The 27,522-nt window shown below is 39.5% G+C and overlaps 1 protein-coding gene and 1 pseudogene across 2 annotated transcripts in view; both read left to right on the forward strand.

Annotated features, from left to right (window-relative positions):
- The first annotated feature begins 577 nt into the window (after positions 1-577).
- The window catches only part of CTSO (cathepsin O), a 30,315-nt gene continuing 3,370 nt past the window's right edge, over positions 578-27,522 (forward strand). The window contains exons 1-6 of the mRNA XM_032248591.1: positions 578-763; positions 13,550-13,658; positions 14,256-14,395; positions 17,088-17,255; positions 19,070-19,191; positions 26,870-27,033. Of these exons, the coding sequence (XP_032104482.1) occupies positions 638-763; positions 13,550-13,658; positions 14,256-14,395; positions 17,088-17,255; positions 19,070-19,191; positions 26,870-27,033 (829 nt within the window). The 5' untranslated portion in view covers positions 578-637. The remainder of the gene's footprint in view (positions 764-13,549; positions 13,659-14,255; positions 14,396-17,087; positions 17,256-19,069; positions 19,192-26,869; positions 27,034-27,522) is intronic.
- On the forward strand, positions 9,092-10,459 carry LOC116530496 (annotated as a pseudogene). The gene has a single exon (XR_004260030.1). The product of XR_004260030.1 is annotated as a probable ribosome biogenesis protein RLP24 pseudogene (transcript).

Here is a 27,522-nt window from a genome sequence, read left to right on the forward strand (position 1 = left end):
TTGACCCACATCATTTCAGAAGGAGGTCTTGAACTTAGGGAGCATGGCAAGAAGGAACAAGGCAGGTTTCGGTGGCTCACAAGGCAGGCCAGGTGGCTTACACTTGTAATCCCAACACTTTGGGAGGCCAATGCGAGCAGAGCACTTGAGGCCAGGAGTTCAAGACTGGCCTGGGCCATATGGTAAGATACCATCCCTACTAAAAATACAAAAACAGCCTGGCGTGGTGGCATGTGCCTGTAGTTCCAGCTATTCTAGAGGCTGAGGCAGGAGGATCACTTGAACCTGGGAGGTCGAGGCTGCAGTGAGCCCTGATCTCACCACACACAAAAAAAAGAATGCCTCTCAGGGTTCTTTTTTTCTAATAGACAGAGGTGAAACCTCGAAAGCACGTGCCTGACTCTTCCAAAAACAAGAAAAAAAAAAAAATCCAAAATACTAGCCCCAGCGAGAAGTTTCATAGCCTCCAGCTGACCAGATTTTCAAGCACAGGGAACCGGGGACCTAACGCAGGGTCAGTCTCGGCACCGTGCACTCCACTGGCAGCTTCTTCCGCCCCTCGAGTCCGGGAGGGGAGGAGCCGAGGAACCGAAAGAGAAAACAGGCCGCGCGGGTGGCGGAGGAGCCGCGCGCCGCGATGGAGCTGCGAGAGCTGGCGTGGCTGCTGGGGCTGCTGTGCTGGGGCGGCGGCGACGCGGACTCCCACGCCCCCTTCACTCCGACCTGGCTGCGGAGCCGCCAGCGAGAGGCCGCCGCCTTGCGGGTACCGAGCGCGCGCCTTCCGGGTCTGTCCCCGCTCCCCCACTTCCTGTCCTGGGTCTGGGCTGCGGAAGAGGGTTCCGGAGAGCTGACCCTGCTGGTGGGCACCCCAGATGCGTCCGGGGCCCTGAGCTGCGGGTGCAAAAGCCAGCTCTGTCTCCCCTCTCCTCATGCCACGGTGTGGCTCCATGCCTTTCCTAACCAAAAGATTAGATTTTCCAGAAAAGTTGTGTCGCTATGGATTTGGGGGACGCACCCAAAGGCATCAGTAGATCCGTCCAAAGTGTTCTTGGTGGGAAGAAGAGCCTTTTTTTAGCAATCCCCCCGCTCGTCGCCACTGACTTCCAAAGCTCTGTTTCACATTTATGAGAACCAGAAACAGTCGTTTTTCTTCCCGAGGAGGGCGCCAGTGATCAGAGGTTAGAGACAAAGAGCCTGCCTTTAGCCCGCTTACAGAATCCTGATGGTTAATGATTCTCCTTAAACTAACGCATCGCCTTAAAAGTTCTTCCTGCCTTGGAGACTGAGCTGGAGAAAAGAGTAACATTTAATTTCCTTTTCATAGCATTATGAAAAAGTCTTTATAATAAATGCTTAGATTTGAGTCTAGCATGAAAACGCTGTAAAGAGACCAGTTCGCCGAGCACAAATTATTTTTCTGAAACCAAGGAAAGGCAAGGAATGCGGATTTAGTGTTTGCCTCGCTGTGCTCTAGATATCTGATGCTATTTAACACATTTTTTAAATTCATGAAGGATGTCATGATCATGATTTAATTTATTAGAAAAGAAAATTCATTCATTCTGCATCAAACGTGAGTCTGAGTTCAGTAATATTACCCAAGGAAGTGTATCTTTTCCCCTGGTGTTTGTTGGAATTTCTCACAGGATTTTATAGCTATGCTCTTCTCTTCCCCTTTCTCTCCTGGAAATCTCCAGTGTTTAGGAAGGCCAGCTTTCCCCGATTCTGTCCGCTCCTAACGTTTTGTCCAAACCGAGACGTGTACTGTTATCTCCACTTTATTATTCTTGAGTTCAGTTCAAGCTTTCAAAACCAGACGCCCTCTTACACTCTTTGAAGAACAAAATTCTCGCCTGTATTCTACCACTAGCCTAAACTTAGTTTCATTTTCCTGGTAAACCAAACCCCTTAGGGGAAAAGTCAGTCCCACCTTTAAAAATCCTATTTCAGGACAAAGGTCAAAGGGCCAGACTTGCAAATATATTTTTAACATTTATTTAGATAATTTATAAATATATATATCTATATATATATATATACAATTTATGTAGTGATTCATATTGGTCCTGTGAAGAGGCCATACCCAGAAGATTAATATCTAGAAAATAAAACTTTTCTCAGGAGAAATACAAAGACCCAGGTTGAACGATGGAAGATTGGAAGTGGAGGAGGATAGAATTATGAAGACTCTTAGTACATTTCAAAAACCTTGAGTTAAGAAAAACCTAAAAAGTTGTCAAAGCAATTGCTGCCAGTAGGAGTTTTCTTCATGAGGTGGATAACCAGAAAGGTTTGAGGCTTCAAAGCACAGTTGCTGGAAACTGAACACCTCTTGGTGCTTAGCTGGACTTTATCCAAGAATGCTTTGACACCGATTTTCTACCTTAGTGGTCCCCAATATTTTTGGCACCAGGGACCCGTTTCATGGAAGACAGTTTTTCCATGGACAGTGAGGGTGGGAGGGAATGGGGGGATGGATGGTTTTGGAATGGAACTCTTCCACCTCGGATCATTAGACAATAGTTAGATTAATTAGCTGGAGATTGCAGTTTGTACTAGGGATACAGAGCTTTCCACAGGGAAGGGTGGAAGGGCCTTGGCTCCTTGGTAACCATGAAACTTCTTGTTGAAATCAAGTGAATTCATTGTTGAATTGATGATTCAGGGGTTTGCAGCTAAAGATCCAGTTAAGTTCCTTATTAATTAGTAATGTCTTTCATGGTTGTGGGTTTAGAGAATGGTGAAGGTTTTTCAAATTTGTTTTAATCTTAGCCTTAGTTTTGTAAGTTCCCCCGGAATGTTCCTTGAATGAAAGGTAGGGTAGCTCTATGACTTTCCCACAAACTATTATATTATTGTTCAGTGAAAGCTAGCCTCCTCTATGGTTTATTATGGGATGTCTCACAAGATATCTGATGGGATGGCTTATGTCTGCTCCTTCACTCCTTTGGAAACTTCCGGTGCGCAGGAAGCTCTTAACTATTGAATTCAGCCTACTCTCCTTTGTGCCAAAGCCTAGGTATGCCTTCTTATTTACTGATGCTCATTATTTTACCACAGAACATTTGATATTCTTATCCTTTTGGGAGGCACGGACCAATATTGGATCCAATAAAAGTTTTTTGAGGCCGGGCGCGGTGGCTCAAGCCTGTAATCCCAGCACTTTGGGAGGCCGAGGCAGGTGGATCACGAGGTCAAGAGATCGAGACCATCCTGGTCAACATGGTGAAACCCCGTCTCTACTAAAAATACAAAAAATTAGCTGGGCATGGTGGTGCGTGCCTGTAATCCCAGCTACTCAGGAGGCTGAGGCAGGAGAATTGCCTGAACCCAGGAGACGGAGGTTGCGGTGAGCCGAGATCGCGCCATTGCACTCCAGCCTGGGTAACAAGAGCGAGACTCCGTCTCAAAAAAAAAAAAAAAAAAAAAGTTGTTTGATACTCTCACTTTACAATAATACCTACGCCAAAGCGCATGTGATTGATTGATTGATTGATTTTTTGGAGGCTCATTTTGTCACCAGGCTGGAGTGCAGTGGCGCAATCTCAGCTCACTGCAACCTCCGCGTCCCGAGTTCAAGCGATGATCCTGCCTCACCCTCCCAAGTAACTGTGACTACGTGTGCGCACCACCACGCCCAGCTAATTTTTTGTACTTTTAGTAGAGATGGGATTTCACCATGTTGTCCAGGAAGTTCTCGATCTCTTGACCTCATGATCCACCCACCTGGGCCTCCCAAAGTGCTGGGATTACAGGCGTGAGCCACTGCGCCCGGCCGTGCATGTGATTTTACATAAAATTTCAGAAGCTTCACCTTAAGAGCAGTTGCCATAATAATACAGGTTATATTATTATAAGATGATTTATATATTTAGAAATATTTATGTACGAATAGATAGCTATAGTATTTTTATAACAAATGATCCTAACTAATGAGCCACTTACGTATATATACTTGCCATAATCAGCCCCTTGAAATCTGGAATTAGATCCTCCAAATAGACTTTCTCCAAGAAAGCTTTAAAACCCCTTTCCTTTCCTTTTTCCTTTCCTTTTTTTTCCTTTCCTTTCCTTTCCTTCCTCTTTTCCTTCCTTCCTTCCTTCTTCCTTCCTTCTTGCTTGCTTGCTTCTTGACAGAGTCTCACTCTGTCACCCAGGCTGGAGTGCAGTGGCACGGTATCAGCTCACTGCAACCTCTGCCTCCCAGGTTCAAGCAATTCTCCTGCGTCGGCCTCCTGAGTAGCTGGGACTACAGGTGCATGCCACCTCGCCCTGCCAAGTGTTGTAATTGTAGTAGAAACAGGTTTCACCATGTTGGCCAGGATGGTCTCAGTCTCGTGATGTGCCTGCTTCGGCCTCCCAAAGTGCTGAGATTACAGGTGTGAGCCACCCCACCCAGCCTAAAACCTATTTTAAACCTCAGTGGTCCCCAGACTTTTTGGCACCAGGAATTGGTTTCATGGAAGACAATTTTCCCATAGACTGAGGTGTGGGGTGGGCTAGAGAGGATGCGGATGATTTCAGGATGAAGCTGTTCCACCCTAGATCATCAAGCGTTAGATTCACATAAGGACTGTGCAACATAGAACCCTCTCATGCCCAGTTGACAGTAGGGTGTGTGTTCCTATGATAATCTAATGCTGCTACTGATCTGACAGCAGGTGGTGCTCAGGTGATAATGCTCGCTCACCGCCCCTCACCACCTGCTCTGCGGCCTGGTCCTTAACAGGCCACAGACTGGCACTAGTCCATGGCCCAGCGGTTTGGTACACCTGTTCTACCTTGTATAAAAATAAAGACATGAATTTGATGTTAGATAACGTTGTTCAGTAGACTTTTTCTGTTGATTGTTACTTAAAGCATACATTGACTAAATGGAAATATATCATAAACTTAAAATTGTAGATCATAATTTCTTCAGTCATTCATTCATTCATCTTTCCATACATTCATCCAATAATACTTTATTTAATTTCTACTGTGTCTAAGGAACTGGTCTGGGTTTTCTGAGGGATACAGTGGAGAATAAGATATGTGCTGTGCTCTAAGACATTTATTCAAAAAATGAATATTGTTATGTTTAAAGATTGTGTTATAATCCATTTTCCTGTAAACAAAAAGAAGAATGGAAAGACTTATACACTGGAGAAACAGATTCTCCCAAGTAGACATTCACAAAGGAATGTATTTTTAATTTAATTTTTTGTGTACATGCTCACACACATACTCCGCATTTCTTATCATACATAGTAAACAAATCTGCATTATGTTTGCACAGATTTCAGTGCACTGTATATAAAATACTTTGTCTAATAAACTTTTCAAAAGTAGGAATTTATAAAAGTGTATCCTATAAAAAGTTGTTACTGTTCTAATCCAGGGCTTCTTAACAGTGGCACTGTTGACGTTTGAGAATGGATAGTGATTTGTTTGGGGGGACGTTCCTCTTCGTTGTAGGGCATGCATGGGCTCTATGCACTAGATGCCAGTGGCATCCCACCAGTATGACAATCCCCAGTGTGACAAATGACAGACAAAATTATCCTCAGTTGAGAATCACTGATCTAATGTTTACAGCTCCCAAGTCTTCCAAGAAATTCTCAGCAATGCTGTAATATCGTATACAAATATTTTACCTTTTTTGCTCATCCTCAGGTTCACTGCAATTTCCAGAAATGAAAGCACTCCCAAGGAGAACATTTTAAATCTATGTGTACAATGTATGATTTATCCTATGAAACTTCAAAAATCTGCAAATGAAAGTTGTTAGAAGTCTGAGTAATGGAACTGCAAGACAATCAATGAGTTTAAAGTGCTGAAGAGAAAGGGATCTTACAAAGCACCTTAGGCTTCTCTCGTAATTTCGATATAAAACTTATCCCATGGATACATGGGACTCATTGTAAGGGAATACACACATCATTGCATATATTGATACGTACAAATAAATCATCATTAGTGGAAGGAAACCTAGATATCAATGGGGAAAAAAATAAATGTTCACTGGCTTTTCAGCTGATAAAACAGATGTGAAATCCCTTAAAGTTTATATTCCTTCTGTGGATTCCTTTCAGGCTAAATAACTATACCCCTCCACCAAATACTAGTTGTGTGACCTTCAGCAAATTATGTATCTGTTTCTCAATTTATTCATCTGTGAAGAAGGTGTAATGTTAGCAATTACCTTTATACAGGCCTAAGTTAATTCATATACAGCACTTAGAATGAATTCTTGCATTCAATTTAACAATCCCCTCAACCCTTTGTATTTAGGGTACTCGATGGCTGAGAACTTTCTTTATAGAGAAGTGAAAATTCAACAGTTTGCTCTTAAAGGATTTGCTTACTCCTTTAGAAACAGTTGAGTACATGCAAGAATAAAACACATTATTTCATTTATTCTTAATTAGTGGCAGTCGGTAAGAAAGCTCACAGATTTTTCTCCTCAAGGAATTAGATTAAGGTAATATCTGAGAACCCCTCAAGCCGCCCTCCATGGGTTTCTACTCTTAGATCATTTTGAACAGGACCATTTTCCTCTTAATTTCCCCTAACCAGGGCATCGTTACCTACAGCTGGAAAGGTAAGAGGATCAAGATGCCTGAGACAGCTGGAAGGGCTTTCTGATCCTGTAAGAAAAATACTGATTTCCAAGGAATTTTAAGACTGCAGCCTAATCTCCTCATGAAACTGGGTCAAGTCTCTTGTCAAATAGTTATCTTGTTTTATGGTCAGACTGAAACCATCCTGTTTCTTGTTCGGCCTTGCTAGCACGTTTCATGACTACTCTGCAGTTCTTATCAACTTCCTTTAGAGTAGTTATGAAGCATCCTAGCTAGGCCAACAGGCAGGAAATTAGAATATGGAAGACACTGCTTAGAAACATGTTACATTTAAGTCGCAGTTCAAATATGTGATCACCTCCAGCGCATGTGTGCACACACACACAAAGGCAGCTTTAGGAGATTCTACTTCTTAAAAGGACGGCTGCTAGAAGTCATAATAAGTAGGGACAGAGTCTTACAGGGACAGGGTCCTACGTATAATGTTGAGAGATTACAGGTATTGATCGACTTAACGACCTATGCAACTTACGACCATTCGACTTTACAACCACAATCGCTAGCCATGACTGCCCCGCGTCTGGCAGCGCAAACGTTGCCCAGCTGGGCCTACGACAGTGCGGACCAGCTTCCGGCAGCACTACCATCTCCACATGCACCATTTCAACTGTACATATAGCCTACTCAACTTACGACCAAATCGTGTTACGACCAGTCTGCTGGGCCCAATCGTGGTTGTAAGTCGAGCACTAGCTGTATACCTATAATAAAGAGAGATTTAGGGTGCACAAGATCTACTAATGCCAAGGGGACATGTTTTTCTAGTTTTAAAATTAGGATAATTTCCTCAAGCTCTTAGGTTTTGAGTTACCCTCCTTTGCAGGAATCTGGTATCTCCCTTTGTAAGTCATTCAATTAAACTCAAAAAAAAAAAAAAAAAAAAAAACAGGTGGGCCGGGCACGGTGGCTCACGCCTGTAATCCCAGCACTTTGGGAGGCCCAGGTGGGTGAATCATGAGGTCAAGAGATCAAAACCATCCTGACCAACATGGCGAAACCCCATCTCTACTAAAAATACAAAAATTAGCTGGATGTGGTGGTGTGCACCTGTAGTCCCAGCTACTTGGGAGGCTAAGGCAGGAGAATTGCTTGAACCCAGAAGGCAGAGGTTGCAGTGAGTCGAGATCGCACCACTGCACTCCAGTCCAGCAACAGATTTTTCACCAAATCTGTTCAAAGGATGTTCAGATTTATGAGCTCTAATTTTTCCCATGTAAGATTCAATTTTTAAAGTTCTGCACTTTTCAAAAGTATTAATTAGAAGTTTCCTATATGTTCATCAAAACTTTACATCTTTCCTCTCATAAATGAAGTTAAGGTTCAGGTTTTTTCTTTAATATTTTACATGGCTTTAGAGATGGCTACTCTAAATTTGCTCACTATCACTCTGTTGCCCTCTGGTAAGAACACGCGCTCACTGATCCTTTACCTACCAGAGGTTGTTGAGGTAATGAGCAGCAAGGGCCCCATACAGACTCCCAGTTTGAGATTCTCCTAGAAGTCTTTAATAGCCAGAATCAAGGTACACCAGAAAAGTCACTTAGAAGAATTGGTAATCCAAGAAATTAAATACAGGGCTTTATAAATTTTAAATGCTGAGAAACTCGTGTTGGGTGAACTTGATAAGTATATAGCAAATAAGAGAATAAATATTCTTGGATATACTGATAGTATTACCTTACTATGAAAGCAACTGATTGCTTTCAATGGATAATTGAACCTCATTTCTAATGACATGAAAAAATGCTTGCTCCAACTGAATCTGAAATTATGATCTTTGAATGCCATTTCTATAATCCAATTAGTCTATGTTTAAAGGAAAAGGAAGATATAGGATGAGAACATTTTAACTGAGCATTTATTTTGCCAGTCCCTGTAATATGTGTTTTCCAATTATTATTTTATTTAATCCTTACATTCTGCCAAATAAGTATTACTCCATTTGTTGATGGAAATAAAGCTCAGAGAGGTTGAGAATATAGCCAAAAATTGCACAGCAATGGTAAGACTTTTTAGATTGTTGCAAAGTTAAAAAGAGATTAGAGAAATTCATCCGTTTAGTGTGTGTGGATATTTGTGTGTGTGTGTGGATGGGTAAAATAATTATCCAGTGTTCAGAAGCCTCCTGGGAAGTACTTTTAAGGTTATTAGTGGTTTTGCAAAATCAAAACAAGTGGGTAGGGATCAGTGGTATGGAGAGGACAAAGCAGAGCACTAAGTGGTTTAGAGTATTTTGCTCTTGGCAAGAAGTCAACAATTTATATAAAGACTGAGTGGTCCTGACATGAGCTATGGAGAGCTATGAAATGACAGGAGTCATTACACCAGAATAGCAGATGCAATTCTCTTAGAAGTTGGCTCCTGGTTGAACAAGTGGTAGAGAGCAACATTTTCAAAAGCCCGGCAGATACTCGTGCTGCTGACACAAATCAAAGAACAGTATATCGACTTCCTCCAAAGCCTGGCGTTTTGTCAGTGGGGACCCATGCGGGTTCAACATGCGTATAGAGAAGTGTTATTTCTGTTCCGGGCCCATCTACCCTGGCCACGGCATGATGTTCGTACGCAATGATTGCAAGATGTTCAGATTTTGTAAATCTAAATGTCATAAATACTTTAAAAATAAGCCCAATCCTCGCAAAGTTAGGTGGACCAAAGCATTCCGGAAAGCAGATGGTAAAGAGCTTACAGTGGATAATTCATTTGAATTTGAAAAGCGTAGAGATGAACCTATCAAATACCAGCGAGAGCTATGGAATAAAACTATTGATGCAATGAAGAGAGTTGAAGAGATCAAACAGAAACGCCAAGCTAAATTTATAATGAACAGACTGAAAAAAAATAAAGAGCTACATAAAGTTCAGGATATCAAAGAAGTCCAGCAAAACATCCATCTTATCCAAGCCCCTCTTGCAGGCAAAGGGAAGCATTTGGAAGAGAAAATGGTACAGCAGTTGCAAGAGGATGTGGATATGGAAGACGCTTCTTAAAAATCTCTGTAACCATTTCTTTTATGTGCATTTGAAAATGCCCTTTGGACACTTGGAACTGCTAAATTATTAGTTTATTTTTTACATAAGTTCACTTAAATGAAAAGTGATTAAAATATATCTTTTCTACATTGCCATCTATAAAACATCAGATATTACTGATGTTACATTGCATCTCAGTGTTAAATCTTCACTGACAGATGTATTTATGTAAATCAGGAAAATTCTGCTTATAACTATAGAAGTTAATTGTGGATGTAAAATGCTTATTCCATTTGGATAATGTCACAGGGAAGTCTTTGTATAATAAGTAATGGCAAAAATTCATGGTTAGTGATGTATAAAATAAAATATTCTTTGCAGTAAAATATTCCCTTTATTAATCTTATAGAAAGGGGGATACAACAAGGAAATAGCAATTTGTATGACAGTGTCAAATACTATTTTAATTTTAGTATTTCCTGTTTTGGTTTATTGGCATCTCAGAGGAGCATAATGTATTGTTTGATGAAGCCTAATTGTTCTGGACTGTTTTGACCTGGTTTAACCCTTCTGATAGGTAGTTTCAGATATTGGGGATAAGAACTGAATAATCTTTGCCTGGAGTGACACTACACTCTAGAATTTCCACTTTGGAGAATACTCAGTTCCAACTTGTGATTCCTGGTAGAACAAACTTTATTTTTCTAGCCTACCAATGATCTAGAAGCAGAGGAATCCCAATGCCTTTTAAAAGTTATGTGGTTTTCTTTTAAAAAGCTCCTGTTTTTGGAAAGTAGAATTTATGGGTACAACATCTGTTCATTATTTGCACATAAAATAAAGCCATTTAAAAAGTAAAAAAAAAAAAAAAAAAAACAATGTCAAGTGGTAACAAATAGAAAATATATGTGGAGATATTTGTCGTTTCAAACACATGGCACATGACCAAAACCAAGTAACTGTTATTGGAATCATCATTGAAAATTAGGGACATAAATATTGAAAACAAATAAATAACACGTTCATTTTTTTCATTATTAAACTGGTGTTATTATAACTACTTCACAACCAGAACACGTAAACTCTGGATGGTGAAATGACATTCATAAGGCAACACAAAAATTAAGAGAAAGACATGGGAGCTCCCTGACAGTGATGTACAAGTTTGTTTCATCTGGTATTTGCCAACTTGAGTTCTTCTCAAGGAAGTAGATTAAGTAAATATCTGAGGACTCCTCAAGCTGTTCTCCATGGGTTTCTACTCTTAGATTGTTTTGAACATGACGTCTCTCCTCTTAACTTACCCTAACCAGAACATTGTCTAAGATTATTGTTAGCCACAACTGGAAAGGTTAAGAGAGTCAAGATGCCTGAGACGTATTGTTTTTCTCATAGATGTCACAAACAATCTAGTAAAATAAACTTGCATTAGCTCTCCAACTAAATAGAGTGTGTGGCTCAACTACTGCCTCCCCTCCCAGACACACATGTGTAGAACCCACATGTACACACACAATGCTTAGGGCTATGGAATTGCCTACACGCATGAGTCTAAAATACATTCCTAGAATTAGATTTTCTTAGTTAAACAATTTTGTCATTTTAAAAATCTTGAAAGGGTATACCAGTTTATACCTCGTGTGTGTGTGTGTGGGGGGGTATATTCCTGTTTTGTTCTGTTCATATGATGTATAAACATGATGATTGATTTTGAATACTTAAACCAACCTAGCGTTTCTGAGTAAATTTTACATGGTCACAATGTATTGTGCTTTACATATATTGTTAGATTTGATTTGCTATTTTGTTAAGGATTTTGCATCTACAGCGTATTTATGAGGGATATCGGTATGTAGCTCTATGTTATTTAGATATATTTTTCTGGTTTAGAATCAGGATAACCCTGGTCTTATTGAAGTTGCGGTGTGTTCTCTTCTTCTTGATTTTCTCAAAGGATGATATTGGTATTACTTCATTCTTCATTGTATAAAGTTTACCAAAAAGCCATCTGGTCTGCAGTTTTCTTTGTGAATCAGTTTTCACTTACAAATGTAATGCTTTTAGTTGATAAAAGGCTGCTCAGGTTTTCTATTTCTCCTTCCAGCTTTGGCAATCTGTGCCTTTCCAAAAGTTTGTCCATTTTGTACAGTTTGCCAAGTTATTGTCATAAAGTTGTCAAAATATTATTCTTCTAATCCCTGAAGCATCTGTAATCATGGCTCTTCTTTCATTCCTAATATTGGTAAATTGGTCATTCATGACTTCTTGTTCTTTTTCTTTTTTTTTTTTTTTTTTAGCCAATCCTAGGAACAATTCCTATGAGTGAACAGGAAGAGGGCCAGGTAGAGCTATCTGATTGCAGTGTAATTCAGACCCTGAAAGAAGGAAAAAGGAAAAGAAAGCTGGGGAAGTTTCACAGTCCAAGGAAAGTTTGAAAAGTTTGAAAGTTTAGCAAAGCCATCAGGGACTCATTAATCAAAAATCAACTGGCAGAAGAGACCCATTTGTCCCCCAAGTAGCGAGTCTTGGCGATCAGTCATGACCTGGGTGCAGCCCACAGGAACTGTGGCTTCCCTTGGTGTGATCATGGAGATTCAACTAGCAGCAACTAAGCTCCCTGTAGAAAGAAGGCGGGAGGCACATTCTTACAGCTGCCACATTCTCTCCTGTGTGTTCTTAACATCCTACATTCTCAGTGCCTTCCTGACTCCTCCAGCTCACAGAGATGGCCAGGCAGTACTTACTGATTGAGTGAATCCACTGCATTCCTTAGCAATAGTCTCTGGCTTACATTTGTCATTTGCCATAGAAAGAATTACCTTGTATTCTACTTCTATTTTTACGTTTATATATCCAGGTCATATTGAAAGCCCTGCTTCATCAAGATTATTTTTGACTACCTCAGAAACTTTATTTTTGTTGGTTAGCAGTCTTCTTAGGTATGCACAAAAGGAAAATAAAAATAAGATTATGGTAACTTCCAGCATTAATTTACTTAAAAATAAACAGTTTAAAGTTATTGAGGGCATGACATGAAAAATGTCACTTATCTATTTATTAAACAACAAATACTTATTGAGGATCTGTTGTGTGCCAGGCATATGCTCAGTGACGGTATCATGGTAACGAATAAGACCTGTAAGTCAGTTGTCATTTTGCTTATTGGTTTTTAAGACAGGCACACAATAAACACGTAAGTACATAAACAAATATGTAGAAGCAGTAGGGTTGGAAATGTACCAAATGATAGCCCCCTGAAATTCTATTTGTTCTGTGTAATTGGTTAGTATTGGGAAATTGAAGCATGCTCATATAAAAGATAAGCTTAAGATAAATTATCACAAAATTCTAAGTTGAGAAATCAATAAATAATGGTCACATTTTCCTTCCAGATAGAGAAACCAGGCTGTCTTCTTCGAACGTTTCCAGAATTGCATCTGTCACAGGGCCTTTGCACCCTACATGAGATAGAGAGATCTATAAAGCTTTAATAGAATCAGATTGACTTATTAATTTATTTACTCAGTCTGTTTTTCATGTTTCATTACTTAGTTCCTGGAAACACAAAGGTGAAGAAGACGTGTTCTGTATTCATCATTGTTTAACCACGAGTGAATCTAGTAGCTCGTGTTTATTTGCAGTATATTACCTTTTTCCCACTATGTCAGTACTTTAACAGCTGTATCTACAATGCTGGCAACAAGCCTGGTGATGGGGAATTATAAATGAATAAACTACACTTTTCTCAGCCTCAAAAACTGTCTGAAATTAGGTAACAGTTCTAACAGAAAATGTTTATGAATCTCCTGTAGATATCTTACACAACTTTACATTGTAGTCTGAAGAAAATAAAGCTTTCAGTTTATAATTGAAAAATATCTCCAAGTTAGTTATACACAGTTTACTTTGGAAAACCGATATAGTAGATATGAAATAGTTTTTGCTTTCTTTTAGGAAAGTCTTAATAGACATCGATACTTGAATTCTTTATATCCCAGTGAAAACTCGACCGCCTTCTACGGAATAAATCAGTTTTCTTATTTGTTTCCTGAAGAGTTTAAAGGTATGGTCCGATGGTGCTATTGGGTGATTTCCTGATTTTGACTTGCTTGTTAAACTTTTGATAAATATTTAATTATAAATCTAATAAATTGAGTAATAGTTAACATTTATGAAATATTTACCTACTAAGTGTCAGGCATGTACTATGTGCTCACATAAGAAAATAAATTCGTGGACACTCTCTTCTAATTATTGCTTAAGAAACAAATATTATAATCATGAACATTTCCATGTAGCTATAAAGGACAACTGTCTAATCACTTCTGCAGTTTTCTAGTGCTGTTTCTGTTCAGGACACACACGGTTCCATGGGTTATAATAGAACCAATGATATCATTTCTACTCATTTTTATTACTGACCTGGTTCTATCAAACAAGTCATTTTATGTATCAGCTCCAGCCTTATTGTAGGAATTCTCTTTTGTAGTCATCAGTGAATGCATTTTATGTTATACAAAAGCACAAAGGCAAATCTAAAATGGCAGGTCTAGTAGAAGGCTACCATTTCCTCTTGAAAAGTTTCTCCCAAAGAATCCCAAGAGTCCCCCACCCCCATAATGTAATAATGGTGGTCTTTTCATTTTATGTTTTTACTCAGCCATTTATTTAAGAAGCAAACCTTCCAAGTATCCCAGATACTCAGAAGAAGTACATATGTCCATCCCCAATGTGTCTTTGCCATTAAGATTTGACTGGAGGGACAAGCATGTTGTGACACAAGTGAGAAACCAGCAGATGGTAAGTTTAAATCCCTTTTCTTTTTTAATCATCTAAGCATTGAAAGGCACCTCTGAGATCAAGTTTAATCAAACTTATAATGGAACCCATAATTTCTCTAGGAAAATCACAGCTCGGTCATCCAAAAATGACAATGAAAGGAGAATCTCTGGAGGAATGGGAGGCAAATGTCAAAGCCCTGACTTTTATTGCTGAAGATAAACCTTCCTTGCTGTATTCTCTTACTAACTGCCATTGCCACCAACACACTAACTCAGGGATACTTCCCAGTAGCTGTATCACAGATACCAAGCTCTCTGTACAATAGCAGACAGAAGGCTGGAGAAGGTAAACATGAGCACTAAAGGCTTAAATGGTTCAAGGAAAAAAAAGGTGAAAAAGTAAAATGAAAATGGATAAATTTACCAACAGTGTGGCCAAATCTCCTGGGTTCTCAAGTCTGATCTTGCAAACTCTGTCAGAAAACCTGCCCCACCTTCACAGGATCATATATCTTTTAATCTGTAGGCCTTAAAAGTATAGTCAGTAGTCAGTTCAGCTATAACGTGACACATTCATTCCAGAAAATCACCGCCTATGCAGAATTGAGCAGTAGCATGACAGGGATTATGGGAGAAATACGGTTAGGTCACACTGTCTAGGAACGTAGTCAATGACATGTTTCTTAAAAGACAGAAAATGAATAAAGACAGTAGAACAGTTTTACACATGTATACTGATTAAGAAATATGTAAGTACTGCAATAAATATAGCAGTTTACCTTGAAAAAGGGCTCAAAATGTGCTGAGGACATGGGAGTTGGAAGGGCTGCGGCTTGTGAGTTATTTTGGAGTGATCAAAGGAGGGATCTTTAGAATAGAAAGGAAAGTGGTAAGAACAGATTGGAGGTGTATGACCCTTAATGCATGTAGTGAATCCACCTAGCTGGCAGATGTTTGAGGGGTGCGTGCATGCTTTGCTGACATCCCCTACCTGTCTGCACCCTCCGCTGTCGGCATAGGGAATGCCTGCCGACTAGAGAAAGTCAAACTCCTAAGCAGAGGTGGCTAGTCTCAATTTGTCTGCAGTGGAAATCTCAACAGGTCATTCAGCCTTCCCTTCTGTGGAAAGTGTTTTGGTCCCGGCAGTTTCTTAGTCAATGTCTACTTAGAATGATTTTTGCTTCTCAGATTCTATATTTATTTTTGTGCATTAAGTTTTACCACCAAATCATTGGTTTATTATTGGATTTGTAATAACGTGAATTAGCCATAAATCCAATCCTGCCAAAAATTATCCACCATGTATTAAAGAGTGGACTTTTTAAAATATATATTTTATATATTTATTTATTTATTTATTTATTATTATTATACTTTAAGTTCCAGGGTACATGCGCAGAATGTGCAGGTTTGTTACGTAGTTTTACACATCCCACGGTGGTTTGCTGCATCCATCCCCCCGTCATCTACATTAGGTATTCTCCTAATGTTATCCCTCCCCAATCCCCTTGCTATCCTTCCCCTAGCCCCCCCCCCCCCCCTAAAGAGGGAAATTTTAATTAGGCATCTTTAACTAAAGGAATATATGAGAGACTTTTTTCTTTGCATGCAGAAACTGCCCTTGTGGCTTGACTAGAGCTGGCTATAGGGGTGGTGTCAGCCACCTGTATTCAACTTGGTCCAGGTTTGGAGACCCTGCTATAGTAGGGTCTTAGTAAAACCCTTAGTGAGTGTTTTTACTATGCCATAGGCACTAGAGATATAGATAGACCTTTAAAAGAGTACTTAAAGCCATAAAGTTGCCCAGAACTTAACTCTGCAAAGATGCCCAGTTGTCCTTATTCCTTTTTTGGTCTAACTCTGCCACACATGACCCTCTGGTTAAGTCTGTTTCATCCAATCTCAAATCCTCCTCTCCTCTGCCTTTTCTGTGGAACCTTCTTTTTTTTTTTTTTTGTGATCTTGTGATCCCTAATTTCATTTCCTCTGTCTCCTCTCTTTCTTTCAGGACTAGTCCTTTTATTCTTTTGTTCTAGTTTGTCAAGTAAAAGCAAGTTCACAGATCCACAGTCAGCATAATTGGCAGCCAGTACTGGAGTCAGGACTAATACGGGTTTATGTCCTTAGGACACTTCACATGCAGCCACTATAAGCATTCTTAATAGGTACATGTGGCATCTTTATAGCCTAAAAAGTAATTCATTATTCTCTTATCTCCATCAAATAATGAGCACAAGTTACATCTTTCCCCTCCTCACCCTTAGGCTGGAAGTGATATATGACCATTGAAGCAGAGTCTCCTAAGAAAAGCAAGGGGCATTGAAGGATGGGGTGGGAGTCAGCACATGCTCACCAGCAGAAAAGCCCCTTACAAGGAGAAGTCACATATTCACTGAACTGAATAGTCTTTTAAAAGAGCATCAGTTAGCCCAAGTATTTCCTCAGTCTCTAAATACTCACTTTTATCTTGCATTGCCAAATTTAGAATAGTAATAATGCTAACAACATGGACTAATAATTAAATGATGCTCAGAAGAAACTTTTGGTTTTCTTTTTTTTTTTGCTTTAAAAATCTAGAGGATAGGCATATATATTTTGCAGGTTTCCAGATTCTGGAAACCATACTTGATTTGATAACTTGTTATATTGAGATACGTTGGTAAGTTGATTTAAACCCTATATATACTACCCCTTGTTCTATTTTTAAACAGTGTGGAGGATGCTGGGCCTTCAGCGTGGTGGGGGCGGTGGAATCTGCATGTGCGATAAAAGGGAAGCCGCTGGAAGACCTCAGTGTACAGCAGGTCATTGACTGTTCGTATAATAACTATGGCTGCAATGGAGGCTCTACTCTCAATGCTTTGAACTGGTTAAACAAGGTGACTAGTCTCTCAGCCTTTTAAACTCTGTATTTCCCTTTTTGCTTGTTTACTGTGTGTTCAAAATTCAAACAATTTGCTCGCATATATTAAATAATGTTTCCACATTCAGAAATGTAGATGATCAAAGCTTGAAGTAATCAGAATATTTAAAAATGAATCACTTCCAGGCGAACCAGTTGTCAAGAAATCAAAAAAGGAGAAATCTGAAGTCTGTCTCCAGAGAAATATTTCTATTTATTTCTTAACTTTTAAAATATGTAAGTGCTTTTTTGCAACTCTGAATTATCTCGTGACGCCCCAGAAACATGAAAATATATGATTTTTTTAATTTTCATAGAATTTCTGAATGTTAAGGTTAAAAGGGGCATTAGAGACTAATTTTGCAGCTTTTTTTTTTTTTTTTTTGAGATGGAGTCTCACTCTGTCGCCCAGGCTGGAGTCCAGTGGTGCTATCTCAGCTCACTGTAACCTCCACCTCTTGGGTTCAAGTGATTCTCCTGCTTCACACCCGGCTAATATATATGTATATATATATATATATATATATATTTAGTACAGATGGGGTTTCACCATATTGGCCAGGCTGCTCCTGAACTCCTGACCTTGGGATCCACCTACCTCAGCCTCCCAAAGTGCTGTGGATTACACCACACCCAGCCTATAGCTCTCTTTATAGATGAAGAAATGAGGCCTGGGAGGTGAGATCAGGTTGCTAAGTCAGTTGCACCTTCATTCCCCAGCTTCCCACAGTAGGGCTTTGCTCAATATACCACAGTGTCCCTCAGTGTTCCTAGGACTTACCCTGACAGTGTCCCAGATCCGAAATCAACGGCATGAAATTTGCCAATGAGGGTGCTGTTAGGTTCTGTAAAATATCATCAAGCCAGAGCTCCCCAAACCTGAATCTCTTCCATTATCCATTGATTGCATTTTTAATCACATGTTCCAGGAGCTATACACTATAGACAACAATGGATTGTGAATCTCCTCCCTTTTATTAGCCTAGCATTCAAAAAGGGAGGATTCTGTACGGACAACTATAAAGTATTTGACACATGCTATATGAATGGCATGAAAGTGAAGTGATAGAAAGAATGCTTGGCTTAACCATTGCCTGTGTATAAACCACTGGATGGGGTCTGGTTGACAGAACCAGAATCCCTGGGAGGAAAGTGAGCTGTCCTATTTCACCATCAGGAGAATGATGATATGACTGTTATCAGATCCATGGGGGCGGGGGTCTACAAAAGAATGCTATAAGATAAATAGAAGTAAGGGAGAAGGAAAGATATTGACTCTAAATGTCTAGGATATCCAGAACAAGCACCTAAAGATTTAGTTTATAATATTAAAAACTCAAAGTATAGTCTTGGGCACAATGCCTAACACCTGTAATCCCAGTATTTTGGGAGGCCAAGACAGGTAGATTTCTTGAGTCCAGGAGTTTAAGGCCCGCCTGGGCAACATAGTGAGACTACCGTCTTTACAAAAAATACCAGAAATCAGTCTGGCATGGTGGCACATACCTGTAGTCACAGATACTGGGGAGATGGAGCTGGGAGGATCACTGGAGCCCAGGAGGTGGAGATTGCAGGGAACCGAGATAGAGCCATTACACTCCAGCCTGAGTAACAGAACAAGACTCTGTCTCGAAAGAAAAAACAAATAGAAAAAGAAAAAGAGAAGAATGCAAAGTATATCCACATGATGAAGGTGTGTGAAACTGAACCTGTTTTGACACAGTGAAGTAAGTTCTATTTGATTTATAAAACAATTGACGGTAAACATTTTTGGTGATTGTTTTCTTTTAGATGCAAGTAAAACTGGTGAAAGATTCAGAATATCCTTTTAAAGCACAAAATGGTCTGTGCCATTACTTTTCTGGTTCACATTCTGGATTTTCAATCAAAGGTTATTCTGCATATGACTTCAGGTAAAGATCTTATTGTATTGTGCTTCTCTTTATATATTTTAAATTATGACCTATTGACTATTTAATTAATAATTTGATTGAAGGCATCACTGCATACTCTTAATCATTATAAAACCTGCTTTTTCCTAGAGAGACTAGCGATTACAATGGAGCGTTGTAAATGTTGTTTCTTAATTATAATCTACTTACTTTTCCAAGTGTCATTATAGTAGAAATAACACATTTAAATTCTGTTTAAGGTATAATGTATATGTGTATTTATTTGTTATATTTTATTTATTACATTTATATTATAAATTATAATTAGTGCATAATTTATATTTATATATAACACCTTCATCTTATCAAATTTAGGTGTTATAATACTATCAGCATATTTCAATCTTAACAGTGAGTTTATCCAGAATTGCTTTGTATAGACTCTGCAGCCAATATCAAGCAGGCTACATATCAGGAAGCATATTTTGAACACCCTCTATGTTCTTTGCATTTTTCAAGACATCAGCCATTTGAAAACTATAACACAAAACTTCAGATTAGAAACAAGAGGGAAGCGTATACTACTGAGGATAAATTATGTGGCACACACTAGAAGCATGATGGGAATGCAGGAGTAGATAAAGACAGACCGAGGAAAAGGACTTGTGTTGGAATGGAAGAGCAGGGTAACTTTGGATAGTTCCAGGGGAAACAATCATTAAACATGCTTTCAAAATACATAAAAAACACAAAGCTGGCTGGAGAATCAACATGACCATTCGATAGAGTGCAAAATAGATGTTCATGGGTGAAAAGGACCAAGGGAGGCCCAACCGACTCCTGGCTTCATTAAGAAAATATGTGATGGGAACTTTGCAGTCTTTTGAAACAGAGAAAACAGAGGAACTACATTAAATTTGGTTAAGGTAACAGAATGCCCTATGAATTACTGGTCCCAAATATAAAGGAATCCCTTGATCCAGATGGTATCTACCCATGGGATATGAAAGAAGTCAAGAGTGAAATTGCCTCCTTGAACAAAATGTACCTGTTTAAATGAGCCTAAGTGTGCCAGAGAACTGGCAGGTTGTCAACACAGCTCTGGTCTGCAACAAGGGTTCTCAGGGTGACCCTAGGAACCATATACCAGACAGCCTTAATTCCACAGCTTGGAGGCTACACAGGATTTATAATAAAATGTGCAGGGTCACTGAGCACCCTGATCAACATCTCCTTTGGGGGTAAAGGTAATGTGCTTTCTAAAATGAGAAAGTATGCTCTATAAACTGTGAGTTCCTTGAGAGTATAAAGGAAGGATGTGTACAAGAAATACCTAGATTTTCAAAATATCATTAAAAGGGATTAAGGGAATCCCATTTCATGGTAGGAAATTGAAAAACAAATTAAGAAGAAGCAAAAGAATAATAGGCATTAGTCTGAATTAAGGGAAAGAGAGAATGCAGGAGTTATGGGCAGAGGCCCCAATCAAACTCTCTTGTTTGTATTGAAGATTACCTCTAACAGTACATTGCTAAGCGGACAACATTTGACTGCAAGAAGATCTTTCTTTGATTCATTTATTCATTCAAAATATTTACCGACTTTTTTTTTAAGTTCTGGGGATTTGGCATAAAACAAAATAGACAAAAATGTTGCCCCCATTAGTGATTGAGACAATCAACAACAAAAAAATAAAAATATGTATGGCATTTTAGCTGTGATAATTTCCAAAGAGAACAAAAGAAAACAGCGTGAAGAAGAGGAAAGACCTGGTAATAGGGGGAGTATACAATTTGAGAAATAGTGGCCAGGCAAGGCCTCCGTCACTGAAAATGTTGTGTTCAAGTAAAGACTTGAGGAAGTGTGTGGACTTAACCATGCATCTGGGGGAACAGTGTTCCCAGCAGAGAGACTTTAAATGTAAAGATAGTGAGGCAGAAACATGTCTGGCATGTTAGAACAATGATGGAGTCACTGTGGCTGTAGTGTGGAGACGAAAGACAAGACTAGTAGGAGATGAGCTCATACTATCCTTGTGTTAGTCTGTTTTCATGCTGCTGATAAAGACATACCCAAGACTGGGAAGAAGAAGAGGTTTAATTGGACTTATAGTTCCACATGGCTGGGGAGGCCTGAGAATCATGGTGGGAGGCAAAAGGCACTTCTTACTTGGTGGCATCAAGAGAAAATGAGGGAAAAGCTAAAGCTGAATCCCCTGATAAACCCATCAGATCTTGTGAGACTTACTCACTATCATGTCAATAGCACAAGAAAGACTGGCTCCCATGATTCATTACCTCCCCCTGGGTCCCTCCCACAACATGTGGGAATTCTGGGAGATATATTTAAAGTTGAGACTTGGGAGGGGGCACAGCCAAACCATACCCTTCCATCCCTGGTCCCTCCAAATCTCATGTCCTCACATTTCAGAACCAATCATGCCTTCCCAGTAGTCCCCCAAAGTTTTAACTCATTTCAGCATTAACCCAAAAATCCACAGTCCAAAGTCTCATCTGAGACAAGCCAAGTCCCTTCTACTTATTAGCCTGTAAAATCAAAAGCAAGCTAGTTACTTCCTAGATACACAGGGAGTACAGGTATTGGGTAAATACAGCCATTCCTAATGGGAGAAATTGGCTAAAGCAAAGAGGTTACAGGGCCCATTTAACTCCAAAATCCAGCAGGGCAGTCAAGTTTTAAAACTCCAAAAGGGTCTCCTTTGACTCCAGATCTCACATCCAGGCCATGCTGCTGCAAGAAGTGAGCTCCCATGGTCTTGGGCAGCTCTACCTCTGTCCTTTGCAGAGTACAGCCTCCCTCTTGGCTGCTTTCATGATCTGGCATTAAGTGCCTGTGGCTTTTCCAGGCACATGGTGCAAGCTGTCCGTGGATCTACCATTCTGGGGTCTGGAGGACAGTGGCCCTCTTCTCATAGCTCCTCTAGGCAGTGACCCAGTAGGCACTCTGTGTGGGGGTTCTGACATTTTTCTTCTGTACTGCACTAGCAGAGGTTCTCCAAGAGGGCCCCACCCCTGCAGCAAACTTTTGCCTGGGTATCCAGGCATTTCCATTTATCTTATGAAACCTAAGTGGAGGTTCCCAAACTTTAGTCCTTAACTTCTGTGCACCCACAAGCTCAACCCCATGTGGAAGTTGCCAAGGCCACAGCCTGAGCTCTATGTTGGCCCCTTTCAGCCATGGCTGGAGCATATGGGACAAAGGTCACTAAGTTCCTAGGCTGCACACAGCACAAGGACCCTGGGCCTGGCCTATGAAACCACTTTTTCCTCCTGGACCTCTGGGCCTGTGATGGGAGGGGCTGCTGTGAAGGTGTCAGATGTAACCTAGGGACATTTTCCCCATGGTTTTGGGGATTAACATTCGGCTCCTTGCTACTTAGCAAATTTCTGCAGCCGGCTCAAATTTCTCCTCAAAATATTTGTTTTTGTTTTCTACTGCATCATCAGGATGAAAATTTTCTGAACTTTTATACTCTGTTTCTCTTTTAAAATGGAATGCTTTTAACAGCACCCAGGTCACCTTTTGAATGCTTTGCTGCTTAGAAATGTCCTCTGCCAGATACCCTAAATCATCTCAAGTTCAAAGTTCCATCAATCTCTAGGGCAGTGCAAAATGCCACCAGTCCCTGCTAAAACATAACAAGAGTCACCTTTGCTCCAGTTCCCACAAATTCCTCATCTCCATCTGAAACCACCTCAGCCTGGACTTTACTGTTCATATCACTATCAGTATTTTGGGCAAAGCCATTCAACAAGTCTCTAGGAGGTTTCAAACTTTCCCACATTTTCTTGTCTTCTCCTGAGCCCTGGAAACTGTTCCAGCCTCTGCCTGTTACCCAGTTCCAAAGTCACTTCCACATTTTCAGATATCTTCTAAGCAACACACCACTCTACTAGTACCAATTTACTGTATTAGTCAATTTTCATGCTGCTGATAAAGACATACCCAAGACTGGGAAGAAAAAGAGGTTTCATTGGACTTACAGTTCCACATGGCTGGGAAGGCCTCAGAATCATGATGGGAGGCAAAAGGCATTTCTTATATGGCAGCGGCAAGAGAAACTGAGGAAGAAGCAAAAGGGGAAACCCCTGATAAAACTATAGATCTCATGAGACTTACTCACTATCATGAGACTAGCATGGCAGAGACTGGCCCCCATAATTTAATTACCACTCTCCCCGCCCCCCGCAGGTTCCTCCCTCAACACATGGGAATTCTGGGAGATTCAATTTGAGACTTGGATGGGGCCACAGCCAAACCATATCAGTCCCCAGGCCGTAGCCTCAGAGCAGGGTGTTAGAAGAATGGCCTTGGAGATGAGAGATGAGGGGTAAATATAGATTAATACTGCTCACAGAGTGAAGAACCCTACACAGTTTTTTACTGGAGAGGAGATAAGAGATAAGGGAGTCTAGGAGGATTCCAGGCCTTTTGATCTGAGTAACTGAAAAATAGAACCACCATTAATTAAACACGAAAGTCTAAGACAGGAACAGATTTAGAAGGAAATAGCAAGAGTTCAGTTGGAACATATAGGAAGTGATCCCAGGAAAGACTGGTAGTTGGGTGGGGAAATGAGAGAACTGGGGCAGTAGGGTTTCTTGATTAAGCCAATTATTGCTGTGGCTAACCTTGTGCTTAGTCCTACTAGGGAATTCTGGTGACCAGGGACAAATGCGCACTTCAGTGCCATCCCGCCCAAGTTGATGATTGCTGTCTTCCCTGATTCATTAGTTGAGGGTGCAGCTGGGGATAGAGATGGGGACAGGGCTTGCTTTCACGGTTCTATGAGGGAAAGTCCTCAGGGAAAGAGCTACAGGATCTCATTGTTGCAAGTTGGGTGAGTGTGCATTGCAGTGGTGACAGAGGATATGGGAGGGTCTTCCAAAGCATTTGCTACGACTGGTCACAAGACCTGGTCCTTTGTACTTCAATAATATTATTTCCATGTAAGGTGGATGCCTGAGACTCAGAGAGAGTCATACAGCTAGTAAACGGTGAAGTCAGATCAGAACTCATATCTGTTGAACTCCAAAGCTTGTGCTTTTACGCTTTTACTCCTAACACTATTAGTAAGGTCATGAGGTCTTAGGTTTCCAGCCAAGTACTCCTTAATACATTGTACAGAACCTGAAAATATCTAAGAAAAGGAAAATCCTCTGAAGCATAAAAACATAACCTAATTTTAAAGCAAAATGACCATTCCCACCCAGGGTTCTTCATGAATTTTTATCAGGCCCCAGAAATTTCAGAACTCAAACTGGAGTATGAGAATGACTATGTAAATAAATAAAAAAGGTAGGAACCTATTACACATAACAATAGTAAGAAAAATTGAGACACAGTGTGTAACACATTGAATTCTAGGGAAGATGAGATGGATTTAAATGTCCATCTTCAAGTGTCAGTAACAGATCAGACTTACCTTAATCACTGCATCTTGATGACAATAAAATTTAGGAAAATTCTTCAAAGACTGTAGGTTTTGGAAATTATTAATCTATGAAATGAATAGTAAGCTCATGAAATCAATGTTTGACAATATAACCATTAACAATATACATGTTGATAATAGTTCTATATTTGGGCTAATAATTGAAATTAAAATGCTGTCTGGAGTGTATTTGAACTCCCTAAAAGCTGACATCGTTCTGAAAGACAAATGATAGCAATGCCACTCAATTCTGCTTATGAATGAGGCTTGTCATTCTGTTTCTTACTTCTAATTTTGATATCTTTTCTTCAGCTCTGGCTCAAATCAGGGATTACTACTAAATTTGTTTTTTTTTTTTTTTATTCTGCAGTGTCAGTTACTCTTTGCATTCTAAAAATAGGGGAGGGACAGCAGGGGGTGGGGAGGTGGGGAGAGATAGCATGGGGGGAAATGCTAGATATAGGTAATGGGGAGGAAGGCAGCAAATCACACTGCCATGTGTGTACCTATGCAACAATCTTGCATGTTCTTCACATGTACCCCAAAACCTAAAATGCAGCAACAAAAAAAAATATTTCTTCTTCTTGATCTTTCTGCTGTTGTCCTGGTTTCACTGTAACTGGCTCTTTGATGGGATGAACTTCCAGTAATCCTTTGGTTATCTTAAATTGATAGAGACAGCTGTGTTCTGGTTGCTACAGAGATTATTATATGTGTCATACTTAAATCATGAAAGAGTTAAAGAATTTTGATACAATAAGATATACTTTATACACTAAATCCTATGGGGAACAAAATTAGTTATTAGATGAGTTAGAAGTTAGGGAAATAAATGACCTATTGTAAAATTTGGAGTATAACTTATTTATGTGCCGGGTGTGCTACATAATTTATGTTTCGCAAAATTATATCCCACAATTTTATCCTAGTATGATAAAATTATATCCATATGATTCTGCGTGGAAGGTTGAATGGCTGCAGTACATAGTTGGAATTTGAACCCAGGTGTGAGATAATCAAAAATCTATAACTTATCATGATGTCTTTTAAAAATTTTATAATGTGACGTGTCTAATGTTAGTTAATATGAAGTTTTACACCAGCAAAAATTAGAAATATCTACTTATAAATCTCAAAGAGCAGATATTCATGTTACTATGTAACATGAATAAATGTATAAAATCAATATGTAGTTTCTATTTCAATAAATTACATTATTATGCATTCAACGTTTTCCTCCTCCATGGACAAAATATTCCCTCTCTATAAACTGGTCTCCAGCTGGTCATCATGAAAGATTATTTACTCTTTCAAGCCAGTAATTCACCACTGACTTAACTATAGCAGTAAACTACCAAACGCTATCTTAATGGCTTGAACTATTAGGAACTTGGTTTCAGTATCCTTTACCCACAAAGCTGACCTTTGAAAAATGTAAATAATGATTTGGTCACTCACTTGTAAGATCGATGAAGGACAAATGTTGTGTAATATGAGACTTCCTGTCCATGTGTGAAAGCAATAACTGTATTTTGCAACCTTTACAGCTAACACCTAGCTCTCCTGGCATCTTAACATTTCTTCTCTTTTTAAAATATTTTGCTTAACATGTTTTCTATTGTAGAATTATATTAGCCTCTTTTGAATAGCCCTTCCCTGAAATTTCTATATTTGACAGTCACTAACGTAAGTTAGTCTCTTGATTCTCACGGTATGGCAAGATGTCTCCAAATATCCAGTCTTTCCACTTTCATTATTAGAAGAAGCCCTGTATCTTAACTACTTTCCAGCCAGCTACAGAACTCATTCCCCATCGTTTAAGCTAGACTTAGCCATATGACTGAGTTCTGGCCAGTGAGATCCACGAAGATATATGTGGAAGTGTTGTGTGTTATTTCTGGGAGTCTTCTCAACAGAGATGTAGCACTTCTCCTGTCTATTTCCTGCTGTCTTAAGTATGTGTTAAATGCCTGGAATCCCAGCAGCCATCTTGGACCAGGAATGGACCTTGAAAATGGAAACCTTTGTATAGCAGCACAATGATAGAGAAAGAGCTTGGGTTCTTGACATCCTGAAACCCTATCACAGTCCTAGACTGCCAGTCTCTCAGACTTAGCTTCCATTGTTTAGGTCCTTTGTAACTGCAACCAAACCTACTCAGAGTCATACACAGATTATATAGATCATTTTTATTTTTGCCTTAAAAACTAAATTTTCTAACCAAATATTTCTCTTTTTTCGTAGTAACCAAGAAGATGAAATGGCAAAAGCCCTTCTTACCTTTGGCCCTTTGGTAGTCATAGTAGATGCAGTGAGCTGGCAAGATTACCTGGGAGGCATTATACAGCATCACTGCTCTAGTGGAGAAGCAAATCATGCAGTTCTCGTAACTGGATTTGATAAAACAGGTAAGTGCTGATAACACTCAGTTGATTGCTTTCCAGCTTGGACGCTGATTGAAAAATGATCACCTTCCTGTAGAATGTTGAAAATTGGTTCTGCTATGGCTAAGTCCTTATAAGACCTTCAGAACTTCTCAACAATCGTATAGGTATAAATGTCTTGTCAGATTTTACCTATCAGTTTTTGGGTGGATATCTTGTTAAAATGATGATAATTTTGTCATTATAAAACTGTATGTGGAATATTTAGAATAATTGTTGGAAAAAATAAGTGCATATTATTTTATCATAGGTACCTAACAATTCTTTGTTTCTTTTTCTGACTCCTTGGAAATGAATGTTTCTTTTCATTTTATGCAGTCCGTGCGTTAAGGGAAATGAATTTAAACATCTATTTCTACTGATTGGCGTGTGTCCCTAAGTACTGCTTTGGTTTATTTAGTTAAAATAAAGTAGGCTAGGCTGGGCACGTAATCCCAGCACTGGAAGGCCAAG

The sequence above is a fragment of the Sapajus apella genome, unplaced genomic scaffold (genome assembly GCF_009761245.1).
Source record: "Sapajus apella isolate SASKATOON/1434 unplaced genomic scaffold, GSC_monkey_1.0 scaffold67, whole genome shotgun sequence".
In the NCBI taxonomy this organism is placed as follows: domain Eukaryota; kingdom Metazoa; phylum Chordata; class Mammalia; order Primates; family Cebidae; genus Sapajus; species Sapajus apella.